Raw genomic sequence first — 15,036 nt, forward strand, 5'->3', positions numbered from 1 at the left:
TGGACTCAGACACTTGGGTTGGCGGCTTTCCTGAGTGAGGCTCATGTTTGGCGAGCACTCGTCACATTGTGAAAGGCTGAGGGGAAGAGGGCTTTGTATACCTTAGACTCGGATGATGACAGAGCCCTGACTCCCCCGGGGTAAGCCCTTATTATTGTGCTAATGATGCCAGGCCATTATCGCTTTGCACATCACTACCTCTGAGGGCAGACTGCTCTAACCTGCCTCTTTGTCCCCAGCATAGGGCACAGTGCCTGGTCCATAGTAACTGAACTACATTAGTATAGACCAGAAGGCAAGAGCTGGTACTGGACCCTTGGCCCTGACAATTGGTCGTCCTCACCTACCCAACCAGAGTCCCAGTACAGGGAGGTGGGAGAGGGGGTGGCACACATGGTGAGCAAAGTTCACCAGACAGCAAGATCATAGCCACAGGCCAAAGGAGGGACTGTCTCAGGGAGAACAGCTGCATCATCAGCAGGACTCAAGCCTGTAGGGAACGCCTTCAGAGCCCTCCTGATGCTGTGGAACACAGATCGTGGCAAAAGGCCTTGTGGCCCATTTCTTATCCTATGATTTCTCCAGAAGCCTCCTCAATAAGCACTTCCCCAGCCTCCTCTTCCTTGCCCACTGGTCCAGGCATAGAGGCTGCTGGGGATGGCACTGGGGTTGAAATTAGACAGAGAAATCTTTCTCAAGGCAAATTTTTAGCCAAGATTTGGCAGCTGTGGACATGGATAGACAGAGAGACTGTGAGATGTGGAAGAAAGTAGAAATGCTCCTTGTTTGGAATACAGAGGCTCTCGGGAGATAATCATGGCTATTGGCTGAAGGAGTGCGTAGTCACTGAGGGTACACCAATAAATACTGGGATAATGATTCTAGGTGCTTGCTTTGAGCTGACAGATACTAGCGAGCCTGTGGGTTCCAGGGCAAGGGATTGTGGTGATGAAATTGGAGTTTCAGCCATGTGATTTTAGCCTCTGTGTAGACGTTGATGCAGATGAACTAAGGAACGGGAAAGCTCTTGGCATAACTCAAGTTGGGGTGAGTGAGCCAGGAATGAGGAAGATAGAACTGAACGGACAGAGCCTACTCCCTGCCCTGAGGAACCGGTCAAGAATAACTCCCCTGGTGGCCTGTCATAGTCACACTGAAGGCCTCTTGACTTCTTCAGCCGTCTTCTCATTTAACCCTGGGGTGAGGCTCAACAAGGCAACCAGAAGAGGAAATGCCTGCTATCTTGAAGCCCAGGACCCGAGGTGCCCAAGGGGAGCCTAGAACCTTCCCAGGTCACACCGAGGCTTCTTCCCAATGAGTCCCAACACCCACCTCACAGAAAGCACCAGACACTGTTGTTTACTCTTACATTATGAATATTTATTTTTTTCTTCTTAAAAATGTACAAAAAATAAAATAACTGTATTTATAGTTTATAGATTCCCCTTCTCCCATTTACAAAACTATTAAGTTACATTTGCCTTTTTTTTTAAACAAGAGCAAATTGTCCATCTATCAATCTTCCTTGCTTATCTTTAAGAAAGGGCCGCTCATAGAATTTGGCACAAACCCTCTGTTTCTCTTGCATTTTCATAATTTTAAATAAGAAGGAAAAATAAATGTTTGATTAATTTCAGGCTTCCTAAGTTTCTGGGCTGGAATGCGCCTTAGATTTTAGGATCCAATTCCAAGATGACATCTGACTACATTTTTCTGTTAGTCCCAATTTCCAAACACCCGTAAAGTCTAAGCAATTTGGGTATGTATAAGAAAAACACTTGTTTCATGTGTCCGTCATCTTACATGGGCTTAAAAAAAAAAAAAAGCGTATTCATTTGAGTGTGATTAATTTAAGGGACAAAAAAAAGAGGAGGCAAGTTTTCCTATCTTTCTGGAGTGTTTTTGCTTGGCAAATTTTGCTCATCAATGCTCTGCTAACATACACAGTGAAGGACACTTCAAAGCTAAGCCATGGGCACTCTGAGAATGCAGAGGGGATGTGGTAAAGATGAGACAGATCAGATGGGAGTGACACTCGGCACCACTCTTTGGTGGCACTGACCTCATATTCTTTGTTCTGGCAGTGGTCACCACAATGATTGCTCAGGGACCAGAAACAAATGCAAAAGCATCTCTGATTCATCCTCTGCTGAGGGCAGGCCCAGCACACACTTTTCCACAGAGGCTAGAGAGAGAAGGGTAGGGAACCTGTGTCAGACTGCTAAAAATGTTGTTTTTTCCCTACTCTGGAGTCCTATGCCCCAACCCAACAGTATTTGCCATTACGTTTGCCATTCATGCTTGAAACCACCCCGACGGCGAGGAGTGTGGGAAGTGCATAGTACATCATGTATTTCCAACACTGAATATGTCCATCTTAGAATAGATTCCCCTTTAGTACCCAGGAGGGTCCCCAAGTGGCTGGTCCAGGGCATGGCAGTCACAGAGTGGAGGCGGACGGGATGGACTGGAGCAGAGCTGAATCCAGGATGCAAACCTTTGGCACCACAGGGAGGGGTAACGTATCCAGAAGACAAACAGAAAGGCGCCCCCTTACCACCACCCAGAGATCTTCCTAGGCACAGCACCTGCTCTCCATTCCATACAAATCCTCTGCAGCCGCAAGGAGAAACAGCTGGCTGGAAGCAGCCTTTCCATCCTGCTCTGGGCCTCAGGGGCAGATGGGGTGGGAGCGCAGGGAGCCCTTGGAGAGGGAGCCCCCAGGTAAGACGTCAAAGTGCTTTACAAATAAGTCTAGGCCCTTACGTAGAACCTGTCCTAGATCCGGGACTCAGGTAGGGGATTCGTCTGGCTACCAAAAAGCTAGTGCTTCAACCCACAAGGGTGAACGCAACCCCTAGACCACCCACCTGTTCCCTCAAAGAGAACAGGGGCCCAGGATGGTTCGTGATTGTTGAGGGAAGTGTTTTTTTCTCTTCCTCGTCTCCCAGGGCATGTAGCAGGAGGACAAAGCCCCCTCTCTCCAAGTCGCTGATTTCCAGAGCTCTGGGGCATTCTCTTTCCTTCCCCCCCTCCAAATCCAGCAGCCAGGAGCAGAGGCAGCCGATTCCTCCCTTTCCGGCCGAGGCCCATGAGGCAGTCCTGCCTGTCGATTCAGAGCTGAGCTGTTGGCACCACTCTCAGAACTGCAGCTGGGCTTTTAAGGGGGCCACTTGAGATGAAGGACATGCTTGTAAACTGTGAGGCACTACACAGTGGCCGGCATCCGCATGATAGGCACGAGTTCTGCAGTGGGCCCCAGCGACAGGGCCCTGATGGCAAACCCCTTGCAGTCTCTCCAGAAAGCTCGGGCAGTGCTGACACCAAAGCTGGAGGAGCTGGGGTCTCAGACAATCTGACGGGGACAGTCCAGCAGAGCGCATCACCAAGAGATAAATGCGCTGGCCTCCAGGCGGGTTGTGCCATGGAGAGGGAATAGAGCTCCCTCTGCGGACAGGGAACGAGTCCCACAGCACACGCGCTGGAGCATCTGTCTTAGCACCTGCTGAAGTCACCTGACACCCCAAAGACCATATCCCTAGCCCAGCTCATCTCCTGAACAGCACAGAGGCAGAAAACTCTTGTAGAAAGCAGAGTCTCCAGGTATGTGCCTCCCCCAGGCCGGTGGCAGTAAACATGCCCACATACCACAGGTAAAATATATTATTGCAATATTATAAACACTATGTACAAGATTGCCAGGCATACCTTCTGCGTTACTTACTAATTACATGGTAGCTGAATGTCTTCCTGTACAAGACCTGGTGGCCACTCGCTAGGAACCCCTGGAGGTATTTAGCAAGATGACCTTCGCCAGAGTAACCTGAAGGTTTTTGACCAGTAGCGGGGCAGACACCTCTTACCCCACCTCTGACGACCGCACAAGAAGCAGCTCGTTTTGCCCATCCACTCAGGAGAAGTGGAAAGGCGAGACAGAAGGGACGAGACTTTCTCAAGCTCTTCAGGATGAATGGATTGGCGTGTATCCCTTGAAGGGGAGGGCTCTGGACGGTGTCATCGGGAGCCAGCAGTGACCTGCAGAGTCCTGGTGGGCCTGGACCCCAGGCTCCGGAAAAAGGTGGACAATAAATAAGGATCTTACAAGTGAAAGGCCCCTTCCCAAGGGACTCAGCTTCAGCTCCACAGCAGGAGCTGGTGGATGAGCCAAACACACTGACAAGGAACGGGGCTTCGTGCCCTGCCCCGCTCCCCAGTGCGGTTGTGTAACAGCAGGTGTGAGAAGGGAGAGGTGGGTCTGAGGGTTCTGGGCCTCCATCTCTCTGGGGAGAAATGCACTGAGGGCTCCTGCAAGGGGAGGCCGAGACCAGGGCTCAGATTTCCATGAGTGTGATCTTGAAACCTTCCACCATGCTCTCCATGTTGAGGATGAAGGTGTCCTCATTTGAGTAGTGCTCAATGATGTTGTCGTCCATGTTCACCAAGATGCTGCCGGGGGTGGCGGGGTGGGGGTTGGGGTGGGGAGAGAAACAAAGATGGCATGAACAATGTGCTCAGAGCAAGGGCAGGCTCCAGGCTGGGGTTCCCTTAGCCATTCTTTTGCAAGGGAGGCTGCAAGGGGTAGAGGAGAGAAGAGACAAGGCAGGAAAAGAAGACCCTCATTCTATTTTCTTTCCCCAGAAACCGGTGTGAGGAAAGCCAAGCCTCACTTTCTCAGAACTAACCTCGTGACTCCTTATAAACAGGACTTCAGAGATCATTCAACCCAAGCTTCCTGCTATCTAGATCCGTAAACTGAGGCCCAGAGAAGTTAACAGAGCCTGAAATCACAAAGTTGCTATCAACAGAACCAGGAGCTAAACGATTAGGTCCCCTAACCATCGTTATTAAACCATATTGCCTCTTGAAAATGCATTTTAAAAAAGAACTTCACACTTGAGAGGGAGAAGAAAATAAGCAAGAACTGCAGCCACCCTTTGTTGATCGTGTAGGGTGCTCCAGTGTTTCAGAGACCTGGCATTTAATGCTCACGGCAACCTTGAAGGTAGGTGTAATCATCGCCAATTTGCAAATGAGAAAACTGAGCTCGGGGAGGTTGAATCATTTCCCCAAGTTCCCTCAGCTCCTTCAGGGCTGGGCTAGATTTTGAAACCAGCTTTGCTTCACTCTGAAGCTCCCACTTTACCACGTGACCCACTCCTTAGTTAACTAGCCCCAGTGGATTTAGTTTTAAGAAAACCAACAACTTCCAGGGTCTGTCCATGATTTAGAAGTCCTTGGGCCAATCCCATTCTTTGAAGTCAGACAGATCTTGGTTTGAGAATGAAGAACTGACTCTATCATTTTACAGCTACGTGTCATCAGGCAAGTTGTTTAGCCTTTCAGAGCCTCTGTTTACTCTTCTGCAAAATAAGAATAACAATCCTGCTTTAGAGGGTGGTTGTTCGGATTAAAGTGTTTAGTCCAGGGCCTGACACAGTGCTCACTGAGAGCGAAATGTTAGCACCGTCGGCATTTACATCTGTGCTGAGGTTTATGCCCAGCGGGAAGACCTTGAAACACTGCTCAAACCTCCCCATCAAAGGAATACACCCAGCCTATTGCACTGACCTTGGAAAGAACTGGAATATGCATTTTAGTGAGCTTTCCATCAAGGGCTCAAGTGAAGTGTTTCCCATTTGACTCCCAACCAACCAAGAGACCCCCATCTCTCAGAAAGCCTGTGCATCCCAGATAATCAATTTCCTTTATGAAAGAGGCCCAGAGAAGAGTTTAAAGACTCATTTTCTGCTTTTTGTAGGAAAATAGCTCTAGAAGCTGACTCAATGGAGACCCTATCCTGGTACTAAATCCAGCTTCTGCATCCTCTACTCTTAGAACCTCCTACACAGGAAGCCCCGGGAGGACTGGAGATGGCAGATAGCAGAATGTAGAGCTAAGCACTTGAGCTTTGGGGCTTCAGACCTAGGTTCAAATCTCTGTTCTGCCTACTGAACATGAGACCTTGGGCAAGACGCTTAACCTCTGTCTGGCCCAGTTTCTTCATCAGTAAATTAAGGATAAGAATGTACCTCAGAGAGTGGTGAGGAATAACAGAGCATTGCAGATAAAGCACTTAGCAGAGGACCCAGAACCTAATGAACACCCAATAAATGAGAGCTATTGTTCTCAACACCGAGAACAAGTAGGTCCAACGATCACTCAGGTCATTTTGTTAATAATTACAACAGAAGAATCCCCTACGCCCTGAACTCTTCTTGTTCCTACTGTGCCACCCTGAAACCAACCCTGGGAGCAATATGTGATTCCCAGTCACCTCCACTCTGCAGAGAGGTGACTTTGCCTTCCTCCCCAGTGTTCCCACTTTTAGACCCCTCTATTCCACCCACTAATCCTGTCATTGGTATAGGGCATCTCAACCAAAAAGGCACTGTCCCCCTCCCTTCCTTTTTCATTAAAGGTCTTCAAAATACACTGTATTCGCAAGCTGCTTAGCCGTCCTTTGGAAGGACATACCATTTTTATGAAAGGGGGACATAAGACAGGCGCTATCTTTTTTTTTTTAAAGGCACTATGCAGACATCTGATTTGGAAGTCAGTTTAAGTTCAGTTTCTTTCTTACCCTTTTTTGCTTTTCTTGTAAAGCTTTGCTATCTTCTCCACAGGCAGCCCATATTTCTCCGATATCTGTAACACCAATTACAAAAAGGCAGATGAGCTCATAAGGGAAGCCCAAGCAGAGGCAAGAAAGTTCGTTCCAATTTCACTCTCTCAGAGTTATTCCTGGGCGCCAGTGCCCTTTACTTATGAGTCAAGCTCTCAAAACACCTAGTTGCAAGGCTCTCCCTTTGGACAAACCTTAAATCATTCAACAAAAGATTCAGCCACATAGGGACTCAATCTATGAGGAAGTTATCATTCCAGATCAGTTGGAAAAAGACAGACTCTAATCATGATGAATAGGTAGCCATGTAGAAAAAGTTTAATAAGTTAAGCTGGATTCCTTCTCCACTTCTTACATCAAAATAAATTTCAGACAGATCAAAGACTGACATGTGAAAGATGAAACCATAAAAGTACAAGGAGAAACCATAAGTAATTCTTTGTATAGATACCACCTTCAAGGAAGATCTTTCCAAGACAGTAAACCTGAAAAAAAAAAAGGCTAAATGCTTGATAAAACGACATAGAATTTAAAATACCAGTATAGCAAAACCACCATAAAATGGTGAAGACAAATAATATACTAGGAAACATTTTTGCAACACAGATGACAGACATGGAACGAACTTCCTTAAGTTAGAAAGAACTCCCGCAAATCAAGAAAGAGACTAACAATTCAACGGGAAAAGGAAGAAAACCACACGAAGAAGTAATTCACAGATTTAAAGACAATAGGACAATAAGCATATGAAAAAAATACACCACCTCACTCCTAATTTTAAAATTTCAAATTAAAGCAACAGTAGGATACTACTTTTATTTTATCAAACTAACAAAAACTAAAAAATTGATAATACAGTGTCAGCCAGAGCATGAGAAGCAGCAACTCTCACATTCCACAGATGGGAGAGTAACAAGCTCAACCTTTTTGGAGGGAAATTTAGAAGAAGCTATTCAAATTTAAAAGGCATATATCCTTTGACCCACATATTCCACATCTAGTAACTTGGTCCACAGAAATACACTCAGATGTACACAAAGCTTTTCAAAGCATCACTGTTCATAATAGAAAAACTGTATATAATAAACACTCAATAAGCACAGTTTAATATTTTCACAGTTGAAAGCCACGCAGCCACTCAGTCATTAAAAGAAATGTGGGAAGCCAATATGAAAAAAAATGTTCCTAACTTACTAAAGGAAACAAAAAACAAGTTGCCCAACAGTATATATGGTGTGATTCCATTTGTATCTTTTTAAAAATACATAAGGAAAGGGAAAATATTAGAAGGACCCACCAATCTATCAACAGTGGCTACCCTGGAAGAATGGACAGAAACAAGGAGATTCTTTTACTTTTCATTTTGTACAAGTCTGTACTGTTTATTTTATTTTTACAATGATTGTGATTCACTTTTATAAATATAAAGTAATAACAGTTTAGAGATGGATTCTGGAGAGACCTACCCTAAATGCCTTTCAAGTTTTTACTCGTCCAAATCCAATCTACCTGCCTCTTCTGAGCCCAGCGGCTGGTGGGGCTCACACACCGCTGGGCAGGTGAGGTGTGGGACTTGGACCACCGGGCAGTCTAGCAGTGGCTACAAAAAGAGGCTGAAGAGCCCAGGAGCAGAGGTGGGATAGTTTTGGATCCCGGGAAGAGTTACTCTACAGAGAATTATAGGTTCCATCCATCTATCCCTCCCACCACACAGGAAGAACTCGTTACCCCTAATAAGCCCAGAAGGAGCAGAACAGGTGGGCTGAGGGCTGAGAGAGCATAAGAATACTGGGGACCAAACATCCTGCCTGCCGCTCATCACTGCTCCATCACTGCTGGGATTGATCCCACAGCCACAACGGAGCCAAAGTGAGCCCAGTATGTAAAATAACACAGCCTAGGGGCTGGCCCCGTGGCCAAGTGGTTAAGTTTGTGTGCTCCGTTTCAGAGGCCCAGGCTTTCGCCAGTTCAGATCCTGGGCGCAGACATGGCACCACTCATCAGGCCACGCTGAGGCGGTGTCCCACATGCCACAACTAGAAGGACCCACAACTAAAAATATACAACTACGTATTGGGGGCACTTTGGGGAGAAAAAGGAAAAATAAAATCTTAAAAAAAATAAATAAAAGATAACACAGCCTATTGGCAGCAAAGACAATGGGCAGAACTTGTGTTGAAGGCATCCACTGGAACAAAACATAAAAAATCTCTTATGAAGAATATAAAAGAACTCTTATGAAGATTGCTGTACAGCACATACATGCAAAATTCTGATCTAAAATATGATTATTGAACTAAAAAATTTTGAAGTTTGGTAAATGAATTGAAGGATAGATGGTCAGTACAGCAAACCAATAGTGTTAGGAGAGGTCAAGTAGAAGAATAATTTCCAAGTGCAAAGCAAAGACAGAGCACAGACGGAAACAATGAAGAAAAAGAAAAGAGATTTGAAGAATAGTGGCAGGCCATACAAGATATGAAGGCCCGAAGTCCCAGACACCAGGTAGTGGCTCCCAAGCTTTAGTGTGCTTCAAGGTCAACCAAGGAGCTTGTTACCAATGCCAGTGCCAACGTTTGGGCCCACCCTCAGAGAGCCTGATTCTGAAGGTCAGGTGTGGGCCTCCAGGATGGTGTCATTGAAAAGTGCCCTCAGCGATTCCAACGGAGTCTCCCACTTAGTGAAGCAACACCCCAGGTCCCTAGTACATGCTAGGTTGACCATGTGGGGGAACTGTGCTTGTTTTTATGAGAAGCCATTTTCAACCAGTGACAGGGTTCAAAGTGATGGCTTGAGGTCAAGTACAATATCTCTTGATTAAACAGATTTCCTTAAAAGTTAAGGATTTTTTGTTAATGTGGCCTTTAGTTGCTAAAAAATATAAAACCCCACACACGATGGTATTATTCTAAAATTAAGACCTGAAACAAAGCATGGAGTTCAGGGTCACACTGCCTTCTTGCTCTGAGGATTTGTTTAACGTGGGGCCTTGGACAGTGGAGCATCAAGGTCATTCCTAGGAAGCAGCCTTCCGCCTCCAGGCTCAGGAGGGGATCTCCCCTCACAACCTGCGAGTTTCAGACCCAGTCACCAGCACCATTTCCACAGCTCCAGGCCTCCTCTGAAATGCCAAGTTAGTGGGAAATTGTGTAATGGAATCACCAACCAAAGTGACTTTCCATCTTTTGGACAATGTCTGTAAGAATCAGATTATTTGAGAAATCCAAAGTCTGAGCAAAGGAGGAAATCTTCACATTACTTTTCTAGCTCTGATTCCTCCTCAAAACAATGGCTTAGTAACAAAAGATAACCTGTATTGGGTACTTAGGAAGCAGACAGAGTAAACCCTCATTTCATCCTCACAACAACCCTGCAAGGTAAGTACTATTATTGTTCCTATTCTAAGGAGGAAGAAGTGAAGAAACTTCCTGGCTGGTAAGAGGCACAGTCAGGATCTGAACACAGGTTTCTCAGCCCAGAGCCCGCGTGCTGGCTCACTAGGCTAGGCTGCCTCTACATGTGTGTTGGTAAGGGCAAGGTGGTAAAATGTCACACACTAGTGAGGCGCTGGTCCTCAGAGAACCCATACCCTGGAGAGAGCCCTTTCTTACCCAACCCAGGTCCCAAATAAACTGAGGGTACAACTGCAGCAAGCAGGATCCAGGGTTCTCGCTTCACAGGGCTTCATTTAAATATAACCTGTTGTCCTTCGTGGCTGCCCCCCAAGTACAGGGGCTGTGACCGTCGGGCCTTCGGAATTCACCAGCAGACCCCATCCCCCGAGGAGCCCGAAGCAGCTTCTCCGGCCCTGCTTTCCAATTTTGCACACTTACGCAGCAAGGAGATAGCTTGCGTTGGTGCTTTAATCAAACTTTTTCTTTCCAGGCTTAATAAAGGAGAGATGAAGTCAGAATTGCCCTAAGGAATCTGACCAGAGCCAGCCTAGGGAACCTCACCTCTCCATGGCTTACAAGGTCAAAGGATACCATGCAATCCTCTGCCCCATACCCCTAGCTAAGCCAAGCAAGGTAGGTGTAATGGTGATGAGCTCCCCTAAAAGGGATCACAAGCTTGACTGTTGCGGCGGGGAGTGCAGCCAGAGGATGCGAGGTGGCTGTCTGGGTGGGAGTGAAGGTGACGTTTAACCCCACTGTGGGCCCGCGAGACCACAGCTGTAGAATACTTGTAGAACTGGCCAGGTGTCACAGACAGGAAAGGAAGACACCAAGGAAAAAGGTGTAATGAATCCCAGTGTGATCAATCAGTTCAGAATTGGTCCAGATCAGTGGTTCTCACACCCGGCTGATCTCAGAATACTCGGGGAGCTTATTACACGTACAGCTTCCTGATCCTCCACCAGCACCCCACCTCCACTTCAGCAGAATCAGAACCTGGGGTTGAGTTCTGGGAACAGACACTTGAAACAACTGCTTAGAGAATTTTCCATAGTCACCACTGTCCTAGGTAAGTCAGTGTCAGGAATACGATCAGAAAGGCCAGATCAGGGGCATGAAATTTGTCCAAAGGACCCCAGAGAGGTCTGAATATTTTATAGGCTTCTCTAGCTTATAAGTCTACCCCTGGAAATTTTAGGGTCATTTTTAAAATTTTGGTTCACTTGAAGAAAAATAGATCATATTTTTGTTGTGTTCATTTCCTTTATGCACAGTAAATTCAATAACAATTAACTCCATTCCAATGAAAAATCCTGTAGAGTAGAAAAGATTACTAGACCCTCCATCAGTGTTTCTTAGAGGGTGGTCCTCGATGCCCTGGGGACTTGTTAACAATGCCAACCACAGGGGCAGTGTAAAATCTGCCTTGGTAACACTCCTAGGCATTTTTTAAAAAAGTTTCAGATGAACAATGAATAACTTTTTTTACATATCATACAATTTGCCATTTTAACCATTTTAAAGGGTACAATTCAGTGGCATTTAGTACCTTCATAACGTCATGCACCCATCCGGACTATCTAGTTCCAGAAAATTTCATCACCCAAAAAGGAAATTCATTGAGCAGTCATTCCTCATTCCCCCTTCACCCAGCCCGTAGCAACCACTAATCTGCTTTTCGTCTCTATGAATTTGCCTATGCTTCATATTTCCTGCAAATTGAATCATATAATATGAGGCCTTTTGTGGCGGGCTAGCAATTCCACTCCTCAATGTATACCCAAAAGAAGTGAAAACAAGTGTTCAAACAAAAACTTGTACACAAATGTTTATAGCAGCACTACTCACAATAGCCAGAAGGTGGAAAAAATCCAAATGTCTACCAACTGATGAATGGAAAAACCAAATGCGGTATATCCATACAATGCAATACTATTCAATCATAAAAAGGAATGAAGTACTCATTATACTACAACATGGATGAACTTCAAAAGCCTTACGCTAAGTGAAAGAAACCAGCCCAAAAGGCTACATATTGTGTGACTCCACTATCCTATACATTTTAACATTTCACCCCATAACCCAAGATGCTGTTCCAATGTAGCAGTTTTCCAGAACAACGAATGATTTTGAACTGTCCCTTGGCAGTCCTGTTGTCTCCATCACTATAAAACACCTGGGTCTTCTATAACATAGTTGTACAGGGAGAAAAAAAGGTGGGAGAGGGTTAGAAACCATATTAAAGGTAGAGGCATATTTAAGCCATATTCAGATGGATAATACATGGATAAAATATAAAATAGCTTTTCCTGAGCCCAGGTTGGGTAAGGCTAGACAAAACTGGGGATGAGAATAGAGGTAGGGAATTCAGAATCTTACTTAAATCACTATAACTCTGCAAAATATATTTTTTTCTTAATCAAACAAGGTCATATTTTTATTTGGGATTACACTATCACAGCTAGCAAGATAGTTCCTAATTCTTTTGTTCTTTACATATTTGCAAATTAACATATCTAATTGAGTTTCACACAAAGAGACAAAGGGAAACTCAGTTTAATCTTCCTCTATGGCATCTTACTCTGATTAGCCTTCAATCGACAGAGAATTGGCAGTTTCTCAGTTTCCTTCTCCTTAAGATGCTAATAAGCCATGACAGCACAGAGATCAGTGTCCCTATATGTCTCTGCTTTTTCTCTTTCTTTATAAAGCTCATTCTGGAGCCATCTCAAAGGCTGCATTTTAATAAATGGATTCCCGCTCAGGAGAATGAGAACAGGTTTCCTGGAGGTTGAAAGGGGTTCTTGCTTACCGCTTCCATCAGGCCCTTCACCGTGGGAGATTTCAACATCAAAGCATCAAACACATCGTCAGTCTCCTTCCTCACGTACAAAAGCACTGAAAGAGAAGGCGGGGGGAAGCCGTGACTGAGGAGCCCACACAGTTGCCACAGGAGACTCCTTCCTGTCACACAGGTGTTGGAGACTGACATTATCTGCTAAGTCTTGGACCCCTGACCCAGACAACATCCTACAAGGTGAGGAGGCACCCTCATAGACAAGCTGCTGCTAGGGACTGTTGAGGAGAGGTTCTACGAGACAAACGGACAACTGGGTAGCAGCTAACAGGCTATAAGATGCTTTCACACATTGTTTACATTTAAATTTCTCAAGGTGGGCACACGATCTATTACAAAGGCATTTCTTTCTGTGACTTTGGTTTTCTACTTATTTATTTGATCATTCAACAAATATTACTGAATACCCATCTGGGCCCCTAGGTCCAGGCTGTGTGCTAGGAGCTAGGGTTGCAGCAATGAGTTAAGACACAGCCTGCCCTTAAGGAGTTCACAGTCCACTTAGAGAGGCAGGCATTCCTCAAACAAGCAGACAACTAGACGGAATTATAAGAGTTATGAAGGAAAAAGACACGAGAGAGTGCTTATAGGGGTCTGAGCTTTTCAGGGGGGTGAGGAGGGTAGGGCTCCCAGGTTACCTTGAAGGAAAGATCTGAGTTATGAAGGATGTGTAGGTGTCATTGCAGGCAAAAGAGGTGGAGAGGGCCAGGAGAAAGAGAGGACAGGGAGGGCAAACTCCAGGCAGGCAGACCAACATGTGCAAAGGCCTGGGAGGGAGATGGTGTGTGTCAGAGGCAAGCTGAGGGAGAAGCTTAGGATCTGGAATATAACAGGTCTGGCTCTGACCCCAGTTCAGCCTGCTGTGGGGCCCTGGCCACTTAACCTCTCCAAGCCTTGGTTTTCTCTGCAAAACAGGGATAATAATAATATCTGATTCATCCAGTCACTGTGAAGGTTAAATGAAATACCATCCATGTGGGATGCTTAGCAGGGTGCCTGGCGCACAGCAAGCACCCATTCCTCAATCAGTGGATGCTCTAATGAAGTGACTGTCCTGGTTCTAGTGCCCTCAGTGAAGGTGAATGCAGCTCTCTGTTCATTTCTTGGTAACATAATATTCTCAATTTGACAATCCACAAAACACGAGAGATGGTAGGAACCCCAGATATCATCAGAGATGTGCAAAGTGAGCCTCAGAGAGGCAAAGATATCCCACCATTGTCCTCTTGGGGCTTAGCTCCCAGAAAGAACTGGGAGTTGCCATTCAGAGGCGACCCTCCAGGACCAGTGAGCTGACTGCCCTTTCTCTCCTTTTCCCAGTAATGTGGCTTCTGGGTCTTCCTTCAGAGGAAAGGAAGAGAGCCAAGGCCAAAGCCCCATGCACCCGGCCGCTATAGGAAGAATGCAAAGGTCAAAAACCCAGCTGAGCCTGGATCCCGACGACAGTCTGATACCAACTGAGCTACAGTCTCCAGCAACCTGAAGAATGAAGTTGGAGCTAGGAAATGCAATCAGCTCTAACTAACCCTCTCATCCCTTCTCCCCCTCCTCCCATCCCCAAGGACTTCATTAAAGCCGCCTACCGTATAAAGGCAAAGTCTACAGGGGTGCACATGGGTTCTGCCTGCATTTTCTGCAGCCAGCAGACGTTCAGTTTGTGTATGATAAAAAAAGTATTGCAGAGTTTCTTCTCTTTACCAAGTATAAAAATAAAATGCCAATTAAACAAATAGATTGATGTGTCTCCAAAGATTTCCAAATCTAGTCATGTGGAAGGAATATTTTATAGCCTTCAATTCAGCTGAAATGATCTAGTGACTTAATGGCATTATGAGAGGGCTCCAAGTTAGCAGTACAACAAGACATCATGAGACCACAGGACTGCAGTTGCAACTAGATGAGGAAAATTACAGTAAACAAAACAAAAGAAAAATCCCACTGGTGGCTGTTATGATGAACATTCTATAACTTCTTCCAGGAGCCCCCAACAGAAAAATAAAATTTCCAGCAGGCTGAACCTAAGAAAACCCCAAATCATGTTCTATTAAAATGAGTACTGCTTCCATTGGATTTACAAATCTCTTCTTTTAAAATCATTGTCTTTGAAATAGTATGGTTGCTTCTCTCGTTGCAGGTGTTGCTGGAAAGGGTTAAAGGTGATC

General features: G+C 45.5%; 1 protein-coding gene across 4 annotated transcripts in view; it reads right to left on the bottom strand.

Moving 5' to 3' along the window:
* Positions 1–1,358: 1,358 nt before the first annotated feature.
* Positions 1,359–15,036, bottom strand: part of GRHL2 (grainyhead like transcription factor 2) — a 156,080-nt gene continuing 142,402 nt past the window's right edge. For all 4 annotated transcript variants that reach the window (XM_046642041.1, XM_046642038.1, XM_046642037.1 and 1 more), the window contains exons 14-16: positions 12,830–12,915; positions 6,581–6,645; positions 1,359–4,446 (exon numbers count right to left, since the gene is read on the bottom strand). In XM_046642041.1, coding sequence (XP_046497997.1) covers positions 4,332–4,446; positions 6,581–6,645; positions 12,830–12,915 — 266 coding nt within the window. In that variant the 3' untranslated portion in view covers positions 1,359–4,331. The remainder of the gene's footprint in view (positions 4,447–6,580; positions 6,646–12,829; positions 12,916–15,036) is intronic.

The sequence above is a fragment of the Equus quagga genome, chromosome 16, assembly GCF_021613505.1.
Source record: "Equus quagga isolate Etosha38 chromosome 16, UCLA_HA_Equagga_1.0, whole genome shotgun sequence".
Taxonomy (NCBI): domain Eukaryota; kingdom Metazoa; phylum Chordata; class Mammalia; order Perissodactyla; family Equidae; genus Equus; species Equus quagga.